The sequence below is a fragment of the Brassica rapa genome, chromosome A06, assembly GCF_000309985.2.
Source record: "Brassica rapa cultivar Chiifu-401-42 chromosome A06, CAAS_Brap_v3.01, whole genome shotgun sequence".
Lineage (NCBI taxonomy): Eukaryota > Viridiplantae > Streptophyta > Magnoliopsida > Brassicales > Brassicaceae > Brassica > Brassica rapa.
Window position 1 is genome coordinate 15,817,280 of NC_024800.2, and position 18,555 is coordinate 15,835,834.

At 32.6% G+C, this 18,555-nt stretch overlaps 1 protein-coding gene and 2 long non-coding RNA genes across 4 annotated transcripts; all 3 read left to right on the top strand.

Annotated features, from left to right (window-relative positions):
* Nucleotides 1-325: 325 nt before the first annotated feature.
* LOC103873619 lies at nt 326-4,749 on the top strand. Of its 2 annotated transcripts, none has more exons than XR_634012.3 (6): nt 326-1,784; nt 1,898-1,987; nt 2,169-2,250; nt 2,341-2,538; nt 2,666-2,779; nt 2,899-4,749. It is a non-coding gene; the product is annotated as an uncharacterized LOC103873619 (long non-coding RNA). The 2 variants fall into 2 exon arrangements; XR_634011.3 differs by having other exon boundaries at nt 2,177-2,250.
* A 3,744-nt stretch (nt 4,750-8,493) lies between these two features.
* On the top strand, nt 8,494-12,577 carry LOC103873618 (nicalin-1). The gene is made up of 14 exons (XM_009152028.3): nt 8,494-8,895; nt 8,976-9,127; nt 9,194-9,297; nt 9,466-9,532; nt 9,999-10,091; nt 10,161-10,325; nt 10,435-10,575; nt 10,652-10,729; nt 11,147-11,259; nt 11,377-11,437; nt 11,514-11,681; nt 11,777-11,878; nt 12,048-12,137; nt 12,216-12,577. Exons 1-14 carry the CDS (start codon nt 8,604-8,606, stop codon nt 12,276-12,278), a joined length of 1,689 nt encoding a protein of 562 aa, XP_009150276.1. The 5' UTR covers nt 8,494-8,603; the 3' UTR covers nt 12,279-12,577.
* A 2,702-nt stretch (nt 12,578-15,279) lies between these two features.
* Nucleotides 15,280-15,960, top strand: LOC103847796. The gene is made up of 2 exons (XR_628849.3): nt 15,280-15,523; nt 15,602-15,960. It is a non-coding gene; the product is annotated as an uncharacterized LOC103847796 (long non-coding RNA).
* The last annotated feature ends 2,595 nt before the right edge of the window (nt 15,961-18,555 follow it).

Consider the following 18,555-nt stretch of genomic DNA (forward strand, 5'->3'; position numbering starts at 1 on the left):
ATAAGACTATAAGCGTAGAAGACTCGTGACACAAGATTACAACTCTTTCAAGACTCATGACACAAGACTACAAGACTCTGTGAAACAAGACAAAGAGACTCCGTGACACAAGACTACAACTCTTTCATTTTGTTTGCTCCACTCCTTGACTCTGGTTGACCTGAAAGTAGTTTCATAAACAAGTCATGAGAACAAGAATACAATGTGCATATCATCAATAACAAAGACATGAAACACAAATCAAACTTAAACAATAAGCAGATATATCATCATTTCCGAAGCATTTAAAACAAGAAAAAAGAAACAAAGAGTTAACAAGAACAAGCAACAGAGAGTTAACAACAAACAAGCAACAGAGAGTTAAACTGCTACACTTAAGCAGCTACACTTACACTTAAACTAATTAAAAATTAAGTCACTAATGAGCTTCTTCTTTGAGGAATTTTTTCATACTCGGCTAGAGGTTCTTTTTTGGCAATAAGAGAGTCAAGTAGACTCATCTTCCACAACATTTCCTTCATTGCCAAGTCCTGCTGTGTTTAATGGCCCAATTATCTGAAACTCATTCAGCGCATTCTCCTCTGCCATAGTCTTCTTATCACGGGCCTTCGTTGCCTTCACACACGCGGGACGCTTGGTTTCAAATACAACGATCTTATCAACTTATCACATTCCCATGCCAGATTCCTTTCCTGGATCTCCCGATTTCCCCCAAATAACCCGATCTTCAAAAATCCCTCCAAATCCGCCCCCAAATAAAAAATACCATCGAGATCTAATGAGATCCCGCTTTCCAAACGTCTATAAATGATTAAAAATATTGATAAAGTGCTATAAATGATTTATTATCCTTTACAAATGATCTACAATAATGTGTCCGAGCCATACATGTAGAAAATGCACAAACTGTTTGAACGAAGCAGCTATCTTTCTGTGCAAAGTTAACTACCTTTCTGTGCAAAGCTTCACATACAATCAGAGCCGGTCCTGAGTTTTTGGTGGCTAGAAGCGAGTAAAAAAAAAGGCTAGTTCATAAAATAATTTCTACTAATTGTTTTTAAATAACTAAATAAAAAGTCTACTAATCTTATACTCCCTCTGTTCCTAAAAATAGGATGTTTAGGTAGAAACACGCATATTAAGAAAGCTACTTTTTGTCTAAAAAATATCATTAAAACTATAAATTTATAATATCCAACCAATTACAAAATAGACTAATAAAATATGATTGGGTACACAGTTTTTAATAAAGTAAAAGTTACCTAGAAAAATGAAAACATCTTATATATTAGAACATGAAAAATCTGTAAAACATCTTATTTTTAGGAACAGAGGGAGTACTATAAAGAAGAAGGAAACTCTCTTCTCCTCTTGCCAGCACAACAAATAAAGCAAGGAACTCGCGACACCTGTCCCATTATTAGAACGCAGCGCTTCATTTATTCTATTATGGGCCATCTCATTTTAAAGCCCAATTCATTTGTGGCATACGGGAAGCTATTTGTCGTGACCTGAAAAAGTAAAAGGTCGTCTTCCTCAGCATTCATCCGTTACTTCAAGATCTGATTAGGTCAAACTGCAAATCGAGTCAGCCGAAAAGTCCTTGCGAACCTTGGTATCCAAGCAGCCATCGTTTCATATTCGGTCCTTAACCCTTAGACGTTACAGGTTGTCTTAATTCATCGGCTTTAAGAGATGTTAACTCCACCGACACGAATCAAGCACGACATCTCATTCAATGATTCTCATCAAAATCCAAGGCTATTTTCTTTATCTATAAAAGGGTTAAGCCTTCTCTATCCTTGAACATCATCCTCACATTGTGTGGTTCTCCGGAAAACAAAGTAAATCCCCAAGCACAAAGGCTAACTCATTTGTTCTTCTTGGTGATTTGAAGGCTGGTCGGTGCTCTTCAACCGTCCAAGCACAGTTGCTCTGATTATGGGAGGCCAGAAGATGGAAATCTAAAACATCTGCTGGGTTTCAGGTACTTTAACATCATCGCCACAGTCGCTTGGTAGTGTCTTCAGTATTTATGTTTCTGTTTGCGGCTCTTTAGTTTCTGTTTTGGTTGTGCTTATTAGTTCATTTTGTTTTATTTGGGTTCAAAACACTAAGACGAAATATTTTAAATATTCAAAAAAAATTGTGATTAATATGTGTTGTAGTGTCTCAGTTGATCTTCGGAGCATCAGCTGTGTTTTCTGTGAGATTCTAACCAGAAGACCACTTCTTAAAGAAAGAACCTAGGTGAGAAAGAGACCAAAAACGGTATGCCGAATTCACTCATTCTAGATTGAAGTTTTTGATGACTTTTGTGTGTGGGTTTGTTCTCTGTAGATTGAACAACCACCAAATGAAGAATTATGGAAAAGAACCAGCTTCATTTGTCAAACTAAGATGTTTAGACCACACCATCAGTATAAAGGTTGTCTGAGTTAAAGATTTCAGGAGTTTCTGAATAAATAGGTTGATCTTCAGGGGAATTAATCTAATCCAGACAAACGCTGAGCTGCCTCAGTTGCTCTCATGTGAAAGGTATAGAAAGAACCCTAACCTTTAATCAAATACTGAATGATACTACAGTCATGTTTATATATTTTAAACTGACAATGTTTTGCTTTGTGATCACATGTGTTGAGAGATTTAAATATTTGTTTTGCAGGGAAGAGTTGGTATGAAGAAAAGAAATAACCTGGTATCCAAGAATACGTGGAAATCAGAAATCACGTACAACAATCAAAGAGCCTAAACTCCTAAGAAGTCACCAACCCAACATGTATGTATGTCAGCAAGATATCCTTATCTATATTTATTATATCAAAGCTGTAAGTAGTAATAAATTGATGCTTCAAAACCCCGGTTCTTCATTTGTAATTTGGTGCATTACTATCACAGGAAGCATATAAAGGGAAGCTGAGACAGAAATCATTCTTCCAACGCCACCGGAGACATCTCATTGACGACTCGAAGTGAGGAAAGAAAACGATGCAGCTTCAACGCTTACTTATATAATCAGCCTAATGGATCCGCGAGTTATGTTAGACAAACTGAGCTTTCTCTGACCGCAAGTTTATTTAGACTTCTCTGACGTGCCACTGTTCTCTCTCTGGCTTGCATCACAAGAAATCAGAAGAAGCTATGGTGAGTCCATTAGGCTTTAACGAAGCCAAGATTTTTCACACAAATATGATGAATGAGGTATTACAGAGGACTGAGAGTGATACCAGAGTCGGTGTTTGAAGACTATCAAGAATAGAAAGAGTTAAAAATGAGAGAAAAAGAACCACGATTAGTCTTAGCCAATCATACACTTCTCACCGTATGTAAATTACAAATTTGTCCCAGTTGTGTGTTATTTTCTAATATAAAGTTCAATTTGTGATATTATTCTTCCTAGAAAGAAAAGAAATTGAGCACAAGTGAAAGAAGAAAAGCTTTAAAAGGAACAACTACAACTTACAAAGAAACAAACAAAGTCCGAACATTGTTGGAAATTATTGAACCTCCAGGTAGATCAAAAACACAAATTTAAAGCAGAAGAGAATTTTTCTCCATTTTAACCGCAATTTTTTTTTCCAATTTCTTCCTTCACTTTTACATTTTATATATTATTCTTTAGAATTCATAACATAAAGTAACAAAATGTAGTCGGACATAAGGAATGAAAAAAAATTGTAGCTACGATATTAGATGTCTTTGATTAGATTCTTTTCTTAACATTGGTTTTACTAAGGTAGAATAGGACTACAGTATTTATAAAAATTGATACATAAAATCCTGCGTGTCGCATTAAAAATTATAGAATTAACATTGTAGTTAACTTTGCATTTCACCACATGTTGAATTATAGTATTACAGTATTTTAGATTATGACAAAATTAAACTATTCAACCAATTAAATACCATGACTAAAAATTAATTAACTTTTTAAAAGATTTCCAATAACAAGAACAATAGATACTAAATTTTTTGAAATTTGTAAAAGAAAAAAAGGTAAATCATTTAAAATAATTTTATAATTGTTTAGCTACTTATATATTTATAATAGATTGTACTTATATATTTATAATAGATTTAAATATTTTTTATATTAAAATTAACATACTAAATATATAATCAAAATTAAATCTTAAACAAAAACTACGCCCGGACTTACCCTAGTAGATGATATTTCTCATATCTTATTAATGCTTCTTGTCTTTTCTTTATTCTTTCTTTTTCAGCACTTCCCATCTCTTTTCTAATTCTTTTAGGACCTATCTTTCTGCAACGATTAAAAAATCAATGGCTATGCTATAAATAATCATGAGTAGATATATATATGCAGACAGAAAATATGAAACCAAAAAAATTATATTACTATATAATTGACTACTTTTCCACAGAACGTCAACTCTAATTTATGTATTTAACTCTACAATGCCAAAAGAAGTGGACAAGTTAAAGTAACAAACAAAATTCTATTATAAGTATGAAATAATGAATTTACCACGATGGATCAAGAAGAAGAGGATTAGAGGAGATGACAATTCAGTTTACAATTGCAGAAGAAAATAAGCGACGATTCAAGTAATAGGATTATAGGATAGGAATTAGGAAGATGATATCAATTAAGGATATGTTTAGACTTTAGAGCTTTACGACAACAGTAACAAAAAAGTGATTAATTTAGGTTTAACGAGAATTTCCTTTTTGTTTACTTAATTTAACTTTATTGTAAAGTAAAAAAAATTTAGTGTGACTTAAGAGAATCGAACCCGAGACCAGCCACATTTAACTGTCAACACTAAGCCACTATACCACGAAGACACCTAAGAAAATGTGGCGGAAATATTTTGATAAATTTGACGGCCGGAAGCCAGTGCTTGATGGGCTTAGCCCAAGGGCCGGCTCTGCATACAATCCAGGATACAAGACCACATGAGTATTTGAACGAAGCAGCTTGTAGAAATTCATATTGGAGACAGGAACTGCGCCCATTATCCTAACTGTGACGAACATCTGCACATCAAGGAGCTTTGAGCCTATCTTTTTGGCAAACATCACAGGATGTGCCAGCCACCGAAGATAATGTTTCTCTTTTTCAAGAAATGAATTGCTGCCGGACATAGTTCAAGATCAGGAATATGTCCATTATTCACAAACTCACGGACTTTAAATTTTGGCAATGCACAATGGAGTCTTTCAGTGTCTTCTTTGTTAATCAATCAGTTATAAGAATATCTTATAGCTTAAGATTTTATCTATCCACTCATGATTTATAAACAATTATAAATAGTTATATTGTTTCTGCCAATCTCTATCTCTCTCTTTTTTGTTGCATCTGAATTGTGTGTATTAACTGTAAAAGTAGAAATATTTGATTTCATGTAAAAAGTAGTTGGGAACTGCACATATGCAAGGAATTTGGTAAGTTAAAATCAAAAGAAACCATAAAATGATTTATAAAGGCTTATAAATCATTTATTATGATTCATACACCAATTTGTAAGGGTTTATAATTTATTTGATAAATTAGCTACATAACAAGGAAGAACAGCGAATCATTAACAGAGATCACCACAAGGAGGACCCAGGTAGAGGGAACATAACCAAAAGCCACACCAAGGAGAACCTAACTAAAGACCCGTGAAGAGACACCATCCAAACTCCACAACACTTAAGAAACCTGATCTCCTAAAACAAGAGCAGAAACGAAGATAATTTAGAGACTAAATCAGGAGAAACGAAGGAACAAAGCATAACATCAGAAACCTGATCTCCTAAAACAAGAGAAGAAACTAAGACAATTTAGAGACTAGATCAGGAGAAATGAAGGAACAGAGCATAACATCATAACAACATAAGAAACCTGATCTTCTAAAACAAGAGCATAACAACAGAAAACAAGAGCACTCTGATGCAGAAACGACCTTGCACCAAAAAACAATTTCGAGACTAGAGAAGTCTTCCAAGCAACCCAATAGAAACCCAACCACACGCTCTCTCCACAAAGCTCTTCCAATGCATCAACAACCTCAATCAAGCTTAACTAAACTAAAAAACTTCACCAGACTTTAAACATCCTAGTTAAGGCTGCAAACAGGGGAAACACGAACCAAACGAGACCCATGACCTACACCGGTGATCTAACTCTACAACAAGCCCACAACCACCGAGTATGAAGCCAACAACACCTCAATTCGCCGGTTCTCCAACCCAATGAGAGCAAACGAGGATTGATCTGAACCTTTAACCACACAAAACTACTCTCTCAAACTAGATCTGCAGCCCAAAACATCGAGAACGCCGCGAAGACAGATTGAAGATCCGCAAGACAGAGTGATTGTCGTAATCTCTTCTCGCCGGCTGTGTGATACAGAATGAAGACGGATTTCGACGGAGATGACGACATATCTCGACGGAGACGATGACAAGATCTCGACGGAGACGACGGTGGATCTCGACGGTGACGATGATGGATCTCGATGAAGACAAGGCTGGATGAAGACGACGACGGCGAACCCCAAACCTTATCTCTTTCCCTTTCTCGATTACATCTGGTGTACTCGGGGGCACCTAGGTCATTTAATCATTAATGAATAAGATATATTTGAAAATGTCATTTAATGGATGGTATAATTGAATAATGGTACTAAGAAAAGTGCATAAGTAAAATTTTCCCAAACATAAGGGCATGTGAATTTCTGAGGACAATAATCGAATTAATACATGTTATACATAAAATCGAATTAATACATATATATATATATAAATATATATATAAATATGTTCGCTTCTCTCCTGTGATGCCACGTCATCAAGTCGTGTGTTATGGGAGTGACACGTGTCCCATTTTATATTTGGGACCAAAATAAATGAATGCAGTCAGGGGTAATTGAACTCAGCACCTCTAGCACTGATAATTTCTCTTAGAACCACTAGGCTAAAGTCACTTTTTAAAATATGTGGCCGCGAAAATACTTATTATCGTGTCGGCTGGAAGCCCATGCTTCTGCTGCTTGTGGCCATGGCCGACACTGAACTGACGTCAAGATGAAGGTCGTGAAGTTAAAAACTTTGCTCCAAACAGTTTTGCAATGTTTCCAACCTTTATAACTTGATGCATATGATATATATCAAAATACATTTGTTGTTCACGCTTTTATTAATTTTGATTTTAAAAGAAGGTATTTACAGTTATAAATGTTTTGTGCCAGTGAAGTAATAGTTGAAAAACCTCTATACATATGTCATTTTAAAATAACACCCAACTTCTATATATAGTCAATACATATGTCTATGTTATATTCTAGACTAAATATTTTCTCTTTTAAAAATATAGAAAACAGTTTTTTTTAGTCTACAAACAAATGTTGTAGAACAAGTATGCATTATACAAAATAATATATATTTAAAATTTATACGCAAAAACATAAAAGTTGTTATAAGTCTCTTTCTGACACATGCACACTCCACTATGAATAAAAATTAAAAAAAAAACAGTATTGTCATCAAACTTTATCACAAATCCACATTTGTACATCTGTAATTATGAGTTGGACAATTAGTTAATTTGATACAATACCAAAGTAAGAATAATCGAAAAACAATGATACCACCGCATACTAATAAGTAACACATAACAGAGAACCAAATTCTTGAATCTTAAACCGTCTACGCCTAAAAGATTGTACAAATTTTATGTCAGAGGAATGGTACATATATGGCTGGGTATTCTAATGTATTTTGTTAATCTGTGTGTTGATGACTGTGTTTTGATTATTTTCTCTCAAAAATTGATTCTTATATTTTGGTCAATGATCTCAAATACCTGAAACAAATGACATATATATATATATATATATATATATATATATATGAAAAGTAGTCAATACAAGTTTCGAGAATATTAGAGTGAAACTGAAGCCATGAAAGTTAATTAAGTGTGTTTATTTCTAAATGCAGTCTCATAAGAAACTTATAGCCACTTGAAGAAAACAAATTCATCACGTTTTCGTTCGAACTTTTGTAACCTTTTTTATTATAACTTGAGTGCATAGTTTGAACTTTGAAGTCTATGCTGTGTGCAAGAGACTACAACATTTTTTTGATGAGATCAAGGTTAAGCGTGTCCTTTACAATGAGAAACAAACTTAGAAATATCACAAGAAAGATTCAAAGTGTATGATCCCTTTCTCAACCTTTAATGGTAACTTCCACCCACCTCGAACTGCTTCCTACAAAATCAATCTAATGTTCCACCATCAAAAGTTGGTAATGACAACCGATTAAACGAAAAAGTGATATAAGTTTAATTATTTTTTCGACATTCTCACCCCGCACAAGATGTAAAGTATATAAGGTCAAAATAAAAAATTCAGAAACATAAGGGCATGTGAATTTCTGAGGACAATAATCGAATTAATACATTATGTTATACATAAAATCGAATTAATACATTTATCTATATTCTATTAATTTCCCTTTATTTTATTCATAAAAACGAAAAAAAAAGAGAAGTCAATAGTGTTACTAAAACCCAAAAGATGAAAAGAGATTTGAGTGTGGATCAAATCCGAGATCTCTTCTTCCAGTCAGCAAAAAAACCCTAGATCCAGATGGGGGACGAGAAGAAGTCGAAGCAGAGAGATGGGTCGATGGTCTTCGAGTCCATGTATCCACTCCTTGCCCTCATGCTCATCCTCGTCGCTTGCGTCGACCTGTGCGACGCGGCCACTGTTGTAGACGTTTACCGTCTCGTCCAATATGACATCTCCGGCGTTCCTTTCGGCTCTCGTTTCTCCTCCCTCAACCACCACGCCGCCTCCCTCAGCTTCCACCGCGGCGCCGATCTGTCTCGCTCTGTACTTATCCTCCCACTCCGCGAACTCGATCTCGGATTCCTTCAAGGTAAGAGAGCAGAGAGCAGAGCTGATTCGCACTTTAATTTGGGATTTGTTTTTTCTTACACTGTGAGAAAATGATGGCAGATTACATCTCACAGAAGCAGTCTCTTGGGGGATTGTTGATTTTGCTTCCCCAGACGTTAAGACCTGGCAACAACATTGTTCTCTCTGAAACCCAACGGTTCAGGAAACTATTAGCACAGCTTGAGAACTTACTTGTCCACGCCAACATACCTGTGAGTGTTTTCTTTCTTTTATGTTCAAAATCACATACCCCTAATATAATGGTTTCATTCTTGCAGTTTCCTGTCTACTTTGCTTTTGAGAATGAAGAGACTGATGCTATGTTGGCTGATGTTAAGAAAAATGATGCACTTGGTCAGCAAGCTACTGCCACCACTGGCGGGTTAGTCAAACCATTTTCTCAATGATTTATACTTGACTACTCTCATTCTCTCTAGGTAGAGTTCATCATGTTGGTTTCTTATAGATCTTTTTAACTGTCTATCTATGTTTTATTATGTAACTTTTATATTTGAGTATGCTCATTCTATCTACAATAATTTGTTTTCAGATATAAGCTTGTTATCTCTGTATCCGAGCCTAGGAAAATTGCATCTCCCACCATCACTAATATTCAGGTAACTCGTTTAATTTTATTTTGTTTTGATAATGTCATGACCAGCTTTGACGCTTATGATAACTTTCTCTTTCGTTTTTTCAACTATTAGCTTGTTCAGTTTTACAACATCGGCTGGCTTATTTTATGATGACTATAGTTAGCTTGACAGTCTGTACATGCCTCAGTTGTTAAGTTTTGATGGTCTGATTTGTGGTAGGTTGGTAGCTTGAATTTGTGTTTTTTATTATCCAATTTTCCTGGAATAAATTAATTTCTTCAGTATACGATCAGTTAGGGATCTGGTGTACACTCCCTCATTTTTAGGATTATTGAATCCAGGTTGAATAATCTTTATCCTAATTTTGATCTGCCCATTCCTTGTTAGTTACTGATGTGGATATGTGCTCGCGCCCTCTCTAGTGCTGCTTTATTTTCGTTACCTACTTAACATACGGAAAGCCTGACAGGATTTGGTTTGTGTATAGGGATGGCTTCCAGGATCAAGAGCAGAAGGAGATTCCAACCAGCTTCCAACAATTGCTATTGTTGCATCCTATGATACCTTCGGAGCAGCTCCTGTATGTAACATGAGTAGTAGATATCCTTAACATTGTGGTAGTATGTTCTTGAGTAACTTGTATCTGTAGGCACTATCGGTGGGAAGTGAGAGCAATGGAAGTGGGGTCGTGGCGCTTCTTGAAGTAGCTAGACTATTTTCCACTCTTTATTCAAATCCCAAGACAAGGGGAAGGTACAATTTACTTTTTGCACTGACATCTGGTGGACCCTACAACTACGAAGGGACTCAAAAGGTACTGACCTTACTCCCTCATTCTACGAAAACCATTTCTTTCGTGCATTATTTGTTTATGCATTTGCTACATTGTTAGTATTCTTCATTAAACATCATATCTCCTGCAGTGGCTGAAGAGCCTTGATCAGAGGATGCGTGAGAGCATTGATTATGCCATTTGCTTGAACAGTGTTGGCTCTTGGGACAATGAATTACTGGTTCACGTGTCAAAGCCTCCAGATAACGCCTATATAAAACAAATATTTGAGGTAAAAACAATTGTATATGCATCGTTGCAGTGACTAGCTATTATGGTTCATTTCGTTAATGCACGCCTCTCTACAGGGCTTCTCTAATGTGGCAGAAGACTTGGGTTTTCAAGTTGCTCTGAAGCACAAGAAGATTAATATCTCTAATTCACGTGTGAGTATTACTTCAGTTACGGAATGATGCAAACAGAGTGCTATGTCATCAGTATTTCTTAGTTTCACATGCCCTTTTTCATATTGGTTTTGGAAATCTTTAAGTGTCTAATCGACTGTTAGAACTGTGCTCAAATTTGGATAGTTGGAAGGTCCTAATTTTCAAATGCTATCTCACGAGTATGCTCCTCCGTCTTTACATTTTCAAATGCTAAATTTTGATGAAAACCTAATTGACAATTTTCAAATGCTAAATTTTTCTTTAGTTAATTGACAATATTCCTCACTTCCTTCATTGATTTTCTCATGTAGGGGTTGTTTGAGATATGTACACTATATTTTCTATCTGACAACAGTTGGATTCGCTGTTCTTTAAAGTGGGTACTTTCTGATTGAATATGTGCTGCTGATTGTTAAGGTTGCTTGGGAGCATGAACAATTTTCAAGACTCAGAGTAACTGCAGCCACTCTATCCGAACTTTCGACGCCACCTGAGTTACTGGAAAGTGCTGGAAGTCTGTCTGACACAAGGTAGTCTTTACAAAAAAACTTATCATCTGTTTTCTGCACTCTGACAAACTATATCAACGTATTCTTTCAATGTTTCATCCATCAAGAATTGACATACCTCAATGTTTTGTTCTGTAGGCAACTTGTGCATGAGGATGCTATCATTAAGGGTGTCAAGTTGGTGGCTGAAAGCCTTGCTGTAAGACAAGCACCAAACTCAAGTACCTCTCAATTATTGCTGTTAACCGACTTAAATGTTTTCTTGTTTACGGCAGAGACATATCTATGGTCACCAAAGAAAAGACATCAAGATTTTTGCAGATGACAGTAGTTTGGCTGTAAATCCCTTTAATGTGAGATCATGGTTGGATCTTTTGTCACAAACTCCTCGGGTGGCACCGTATCTCTCAAAGAGTGAACCACTAATCACGGCTCTGAAGAAGGTATCTGTTTCTCACTCACCACATTGTGTCTTGTTTCTGTTGACCACATTATTATGATATCTAGTGTTAAGTAATATGAGATTACCTCTTGGCAGGAACTAGAGGATTATACTGCTGAAGTGAGTGTTCAACATGAATCTTTAGATGGAATTTTCACCTTTTACGACTCAACAAAGGCTAGCCTTAACATATACCAGGTACGCTCATCATACTCTTTTTAAATATTAATAATTTGTTTTAAAACTAGCTTTTGTTCATGAGATTTAAAGTCCGTCTCACTCCACAAACCAAGTGAGAAACCAAAAAAATAAAACGCATTTTCTCAAGTTAATCTTTGCACCACTCTTGATGGTTGTGTGTATGTAGGTGGCGAGTGTAACATTCGACTTGCTCTTGCTTCTGGTGTTAGGATCATACTTAATAGTGCTTTTCAGCTTCCTCGTCATCACAACTCGGGTAAATATAAATAAACCGAATAATCTACTACAAACATGGAAGCAAGTTTAACTGAGAGGGGTTTAAAAATGATGACAGGGTGTGGATGACTTAATAAGCTTATTCCGCCGGCCTCCTTCCCGGAAAGTGAAAATGGTTTAAGCTTTCCCTGCCGGAATGTTACTTTACATTCTTCTCATCCGCGATTCACTCATCACATTTGTTTGGTGAGTCGTTAGAATCTGAATCATGAAGAGAAGAAGACTACGAAATGAGTTTTGGCTCTGCCTTAACTCTTTCTTCTGTTGTATGCCTCTGTTTATGTGGCTTTATTACTTGCCTTTCCATGAGCTGCAAAGAAAATAAAGATCAAATGTTGTAGTTTTTTATTTTTTTGGTTAAAATGATTTTTTTTCTCTCCAAGCAAATTTGAATCGAGAAAATTTGACTCGCTTAACCAACCTTATCTTTTTCCCCCTCAACTATTGAACTCTAAACTCACCGAAAGTATTTTGTTCTAAACTACTTTACATGGAAGTGTTTTGAATTGTAGAAGTGATTTTTCTTTTAGATAAGAAGGGATACATGTTGGAAGCTTATATAAATATATACTAGGTGGTTGTCCGGTATTTTGTGGGTATAAATACTTATGAAAATTATATATTATGTTTATAATTTTATAATTTTGAATAATAATCATAACTATTAAGAATAATCTTTTTATTTTAAATAGTTTGAATATCAAAGTCTTGATATTGTATAATCTTAGAAGATTATTGAGATTGTGTTGATTCTATAAATTTTATTATAAGTTTCCAAAAGTTTTTTTATGACATAATTTTTGATTAGTAAAAAAACAAAGATTAATGAATAAGAAGTTATTTTATAGAGAAAAATACTAGGATAGCATCAAACCAAGTTTTTGTTCCTAAACTAGCAATCAAAGCTCAAAGTCACAAAAATATATTTCATTAAAGAGGTAAATAAATATACACTTATACCCTTTGGGTTAATTAATCCAAACCTTAGGGTTTAGAGTTAAGGAGTGGGTTTTGGAATTAGGGTTTAAAATTTTATAAAATAAAAAATAAATACTAAAAAATTAAAAATATAAATTTTAAAAACAGTTTCAAAAATTATTTTTGAATTATAAAAGGAAAATTTGAAACAAATAAAAAAAAGTTTCAAAAAAAAATTATAAAAAAATTCGAATCTGAGAACATATAATCTGAAACTATAAATTTTTTTTTTCATTTTTATTTTATTTGTTTTTATTTATTTTTGTTTGCTTATTTAATTTTAAACCAAGAGTATTAGGATATTTTACCCTTTAATGAATGTCATTTTTGTGACTTTCTCCTTCTAGTGCCATTTTTGAGACAAAAACTCAAAAGGTCCTATTATTGACAATTGCCCTATTTTATAACACATTTTATTTTCACATTATTTTTTACCCCTTTATTTTATTTAGTAGTAAAATAGTAACAAATAATAAATTTACCAGTTACATTACTACGTAAAAACATGTATTTCGGTAAACATATAAAACATTAAGTATGTAAAAGTATAAAATAACAAAAAATACAACCACAAATACAAAAAATAAGTTTTATTATTCTTCATTGATGTTTTATATATGTATCATTTATGTTTTCCTATTACTAAATAAGGATGTCAATTTTATTATAATCAAAAAAATATCAATAGAGCCTTAACTCTAGTCCCGTATTAATAATTTTTTTTTCTGTTTTTCAATTTATATATTATAATAAAAAATTTCATTGTTTAATATTATTTTAAAGAATTTACCATATAATTTTATTATAATCAAAGCTATAAGAATTATATTAATAGAGTATATTAACTTTAGTCTCGTATTAGTATAATGTTCCAATGTTTCAGTTTTATATTATAATAAATATTTTCATTTATTAATATTATTTTAAAATAATTACCATATATTTTTCTGTTTTTAAATATACAAATACTTTAATCATTTCTGAAAATAATAACCCAACTATACAATCAACATTTGTTAGTGAAAACTTACTGAACTTTTTAAAATTGTATATTTGACTGTTCTGCATTTATTGAATACATTTTAGAAAGGGAAATTAGGCTAAGTAGGTAAGAAAAAAAAATTAAAAATCTAACCAAAATCCCCCCCTCTCCTACTTTCTCTTCCTATCTCTCTCTAGTCTCTCTCCCAAAATCTAATTTTTCTTTTTTTGGTTATTTAGCAAAAAAAGCCTTTTAGAAAAAACAAATATAGTGAGTATAAAAAAATATTATTAGGTTTAGGTTAATTTTTTTTTTGTAATCTATAATTTATTATATCCACTATTAATATAAATAAGTTAAAATCATTTATAAAATTATTCCTATAATACCATATATATTTATATGTATATTTTAAATTTCTATACTGTAATCTACGATATTTAATTGTTTCTATAAACGAATTATATTAATTCTTCTAACTTTAAAATGTTTAATTGTTTGTATGGTAATATATATTAGATTAGATAGTTCTAAGATTAGTTTCCTTTTTAAAACTTTAATTAAATAAATGAAAATGAAAATACCAACAGCCAATCAAATTAAGAGAATTAATTCTAACCTTCAGAACATATGGCAGACAACTTCGAACACCTTTCAGATGATGCACCAGAGTCAATGCAAGTTGATCAGACTTCTGAGAGGAGAACCTTGAGAAAAAGAATGGAAAAGGTTCCTAAGCATCTCAAGCAAGGAGTTCATGAAAAGGAGATGGATAGCTTCACCAAAAGAGTTCTCATGATACCCTTGGACGAGCCATTCGAGGAGGCTTACTTTACCCACGGGTTAAGAATGTTCTTCAGGGAAACCAAGGATTATGAGCAAGACATACATAGGATCTTCGATCAGATCAGAGAGAAGATGAAGCAGAGGATTCCACTGCAGAAGAAGAGTGATCCTGGGAAATTTGCAATGCTATGTTTGGTCAAGACATTGAGTTTCCATGTGCGATGTGTGATACAAATTCATCAGTCAGTATACTACCCAAGGTAATGGCAGCCCATCTGGGTCTGAAGATAGAGCATTTGTAGGATTCATTCACTTTCGTGGATCATTCTACAAGGGACTCATGAGGAATCATCAGAGATTTGTACTCTCATCGTACTCTTTTTAAATATTAATAATTTGTTTTAAAACTAGCTTTTGTTCATGAGATTTAAAGTCCGTCTCACTCCACAAACCAAGTGAGAAACCAAAAAAATAAAACGCATTTTCTCAAGTTAATCTTTGCACCACTCTTGATGGTTGTGTGTATGTAGGTGGCGAGTGTAACATTCGACTTGCTCTTGCTTCTGGTGTTAGGATCATACTTAATAGTGCTTTTCAGCTTCCTCGTCATCACAACTCGGGTAAATATAAATAAACCGAATAATCTACTACAAACATGGAAGCAAGTTTAACTGAGAGGGGTTTAAAAATGATGACAGGGTGTGGATGACTTAATAAGCTTATTCCGCCGGCCTCCTTCCCGGAAAGTGAAAATGGTTTAAGCTTTCCCTGCCGGAATGTTACTTTACATTCTTCTCATCCGCGATTCACTCATCACATTTGTTTGGTGAGTCGTTAGAATCTGAATCATGAAGAGAAGAAGACTACGAAATGAGTTTTGGCTCTGCCTTAACTCTTTCTTCTGTTGTATGCCTCTGTTTATGTGGCTTTATTACTTGCCTTTCCATGAGCTGCAAAGAAAATAAAGATCAAATGTTGTAGTTTTTTATTTTTTTGGTTAAAATGATTTTTTTTTCTCTCCAAGCAAATTTGAATCGAGAAAATTTGACTCGCTTAACCAACCTTATCTTTTTCCCCCTCAACTATTGAACTCTAAACTCACCGAAAGTATTTTGTTCTAAACTACTTTACATGGAAGTGTTTTGAATTGTAGAAGTGATTTTTCTTTTAGATAAGAAGGGATACATGTTGGAAGCTTATATAAATATATACTAGGTGGTTGTCCGGTATTTTGTGGGTATAAATACTTATGAAAATTATATATTATGTTTATAATTTTATAATTTTGAATAATAATCATAACTATTAAGAATAATCTTTTTATTTTAAATAGTTTGAATATCAAAGTCTTGATATTGTATAATCTTAGAAGATTATTGAGATTGTGTTGATTCTATAAATTTTATTATAAGTTTCCAAAAGTTTTTTTATGACATAATTTTTGATTAGTAAAAAACAAAGATTAATGAATAAGAAGTTATTTTATAGAGAAAAATACTAGGATAGCATCAAACCAAGTTTTTGTTCCTAAACTAGCAATCAAAGCTCAAAGTCACAAAAATATATTTCATTAAAGAGGTAAATAAATATACACTTATACCCTTTGGGTTAATTAATCCAAACCTTAGGGTTTAGAGTTAAGGAGTGGGTTTTGGAATTAGGGTTTAAAATTTTATAAAATAAAAAATAAATACTAAAAAATTAAAAATATAAATTTTAAAAACAGTTTCAAAAATTATTTTTGAATTATAAAAGGAAAATTTGAAACAAATAAAAAAAAGTTTCAAAAAAAAATTATAAAAAAATTCGAATCTGAGAACATATAATCTGAAACTATAAATTTTTTTTTTCATTTTTATTTTATTTGTTTTTATTTATTTTTGTTTGCTTATTTAATTTTAAACCAAGAGTATTAGGATATTTTACCCTTTAATGAATGTCATTTTTGTGACTTTTTCCTTCTAGTGCCATTTTTGAGACAAAAACTCAAAAGGTCCTATTATTGACAATTGCCCTATTTTATAACACATTTTATTTTCACATTATTTTTTACCCCTTTATTTTATTTAGTAGTAAAATAGTAACAAATAATAAATTTACCAGTTACATTACTACGTAAAAACATGTATTTCGGTAAACATATAAAACATTAAGTATGTAAAAGTATAAAATAACAAAAAATACAACCACAAATACAAAAAATAAGTTTTATTATTCTTCATTGATGTTTTATATATGTATCATTTATGTTTTCCTATTACTAAATAAGGATGTCAATTTTATTATAATCAAAAAAATATCAATAGAGCCTTAACTCTAGTCCCGTATTAATAATTTTTTTTTCTGTTTTTCAATTTATATATTATAATAAAAAATTTCATTGTTTAATATTATTTTAAAGAATTTACCATATAATTTTATTATAATCAAAGCTATAAGAATTATATTAATAGAGTATATTAACTTTAGTCTCGTATTAGTATAATGTTCCAATGTTTCAGTTTTATATTATAATAAATATTTTCATTTATTAATATTATTTTAAAATAATTACCATATATTTTTCTGTTTTTAAATATACAAATACTTTAATCATTTCTGAAAATAATAACCCAACTATACAATCAACATTTGTTAGTGAAAACTTACTGAACTTTTTAAAATTGTAGATTTGACTGTTCTGCATTTATTGAATACATTTTAGAAAGGGAAATTAGGCTAAGTAGGTAAGAAAAAAAAATTAAAAATCTAACCAAAATCCCCCCCTCTCCTACTTTCTCTTCCTATCTCTCTCTACTCTCTCTCCCAAAATCTAATTTTTCTTTTTTTGGTTATTTAGCAAAAAAAGCCTTTTAGAAAAAAACAAATATAGTGAGTATAAAAAAATATTATTAGGTTTAGGTTAATTTTTTTTTGTAATCTATAATTTATTATATCCACTATTAATATAAATAAGTTAAAATCATTTATAAAATTATTCCTATAATACCATATATATTTATATGTATATTTTAAATTTCTATACTGTAATCTACGATATTTAATTGTTTCTATAAACGAATTATATTAATTCTTCTAACTTTAAAATGTTTAATTGTTTGTATGGTAATATATATTAGATTAGATAGTTCTAAGATTAGTTTCCTTTTTAAAACTTTAATTAAATAAATGAAAATGAAAATACCAACAGCCAATCAAATTAAGAGAATTAATTCTAACCTTCAGAACATATGGCAGACAACTTCAAACACCTTTCAGATGATGCACCAGAGTCAATGCAAGTTGATCAGACTTCTGAGAGGAGAACCTTGAGAAAAAGAATGGAAAAGGTTCCTAAGCATCTCAAGCAAGGAGTTCATGAAAAGGAGATGGATAGCTTCACCAAAAGAGTTCTCATGATACCCTTGGACGAGCCATTCGAGGAGGCTTACTTTACCCACGGGTTAAGAATGTTCTTCAGGGAAACCAAGGATTATGAGCAAGACATACATAGGATCTTCGATCAGATCAGAGAGAAGATGAAGCAGAGGATTCCACTGCAGAAGAAGAGTGATCCTGGGAAATTTGCAATGCTATGTTTGGTCAAGACATTGAGTTTCCATGTGCGATGTGTGATACAAGTTCATCAGTCAGTATACTACCCAAGGTAATG

Coding starts and splice junctions, on each gene's coding strand:
- LOC103873618 (XM_009152028.3), top strand. CDS start 8,604: ATGGGGGACGAGAAGAAGTCGAAGCAGAGAGATGGGTCGATGGTCTTC. Junction 8,896..8,975: donor CGATCTCGGATTCCTTCAAG/GTAAGAGAGCAG, acceptor AAATGATGGCAG/ATTACATCTCACAGAAGCAG. Junction 11,260..11,376: donor GGAAGTCTGTCTGACACAAG/GTAGTCTTTACA, acceptor TTTGTTCTGTAG/GCAACTTGTGCATGAGGATG.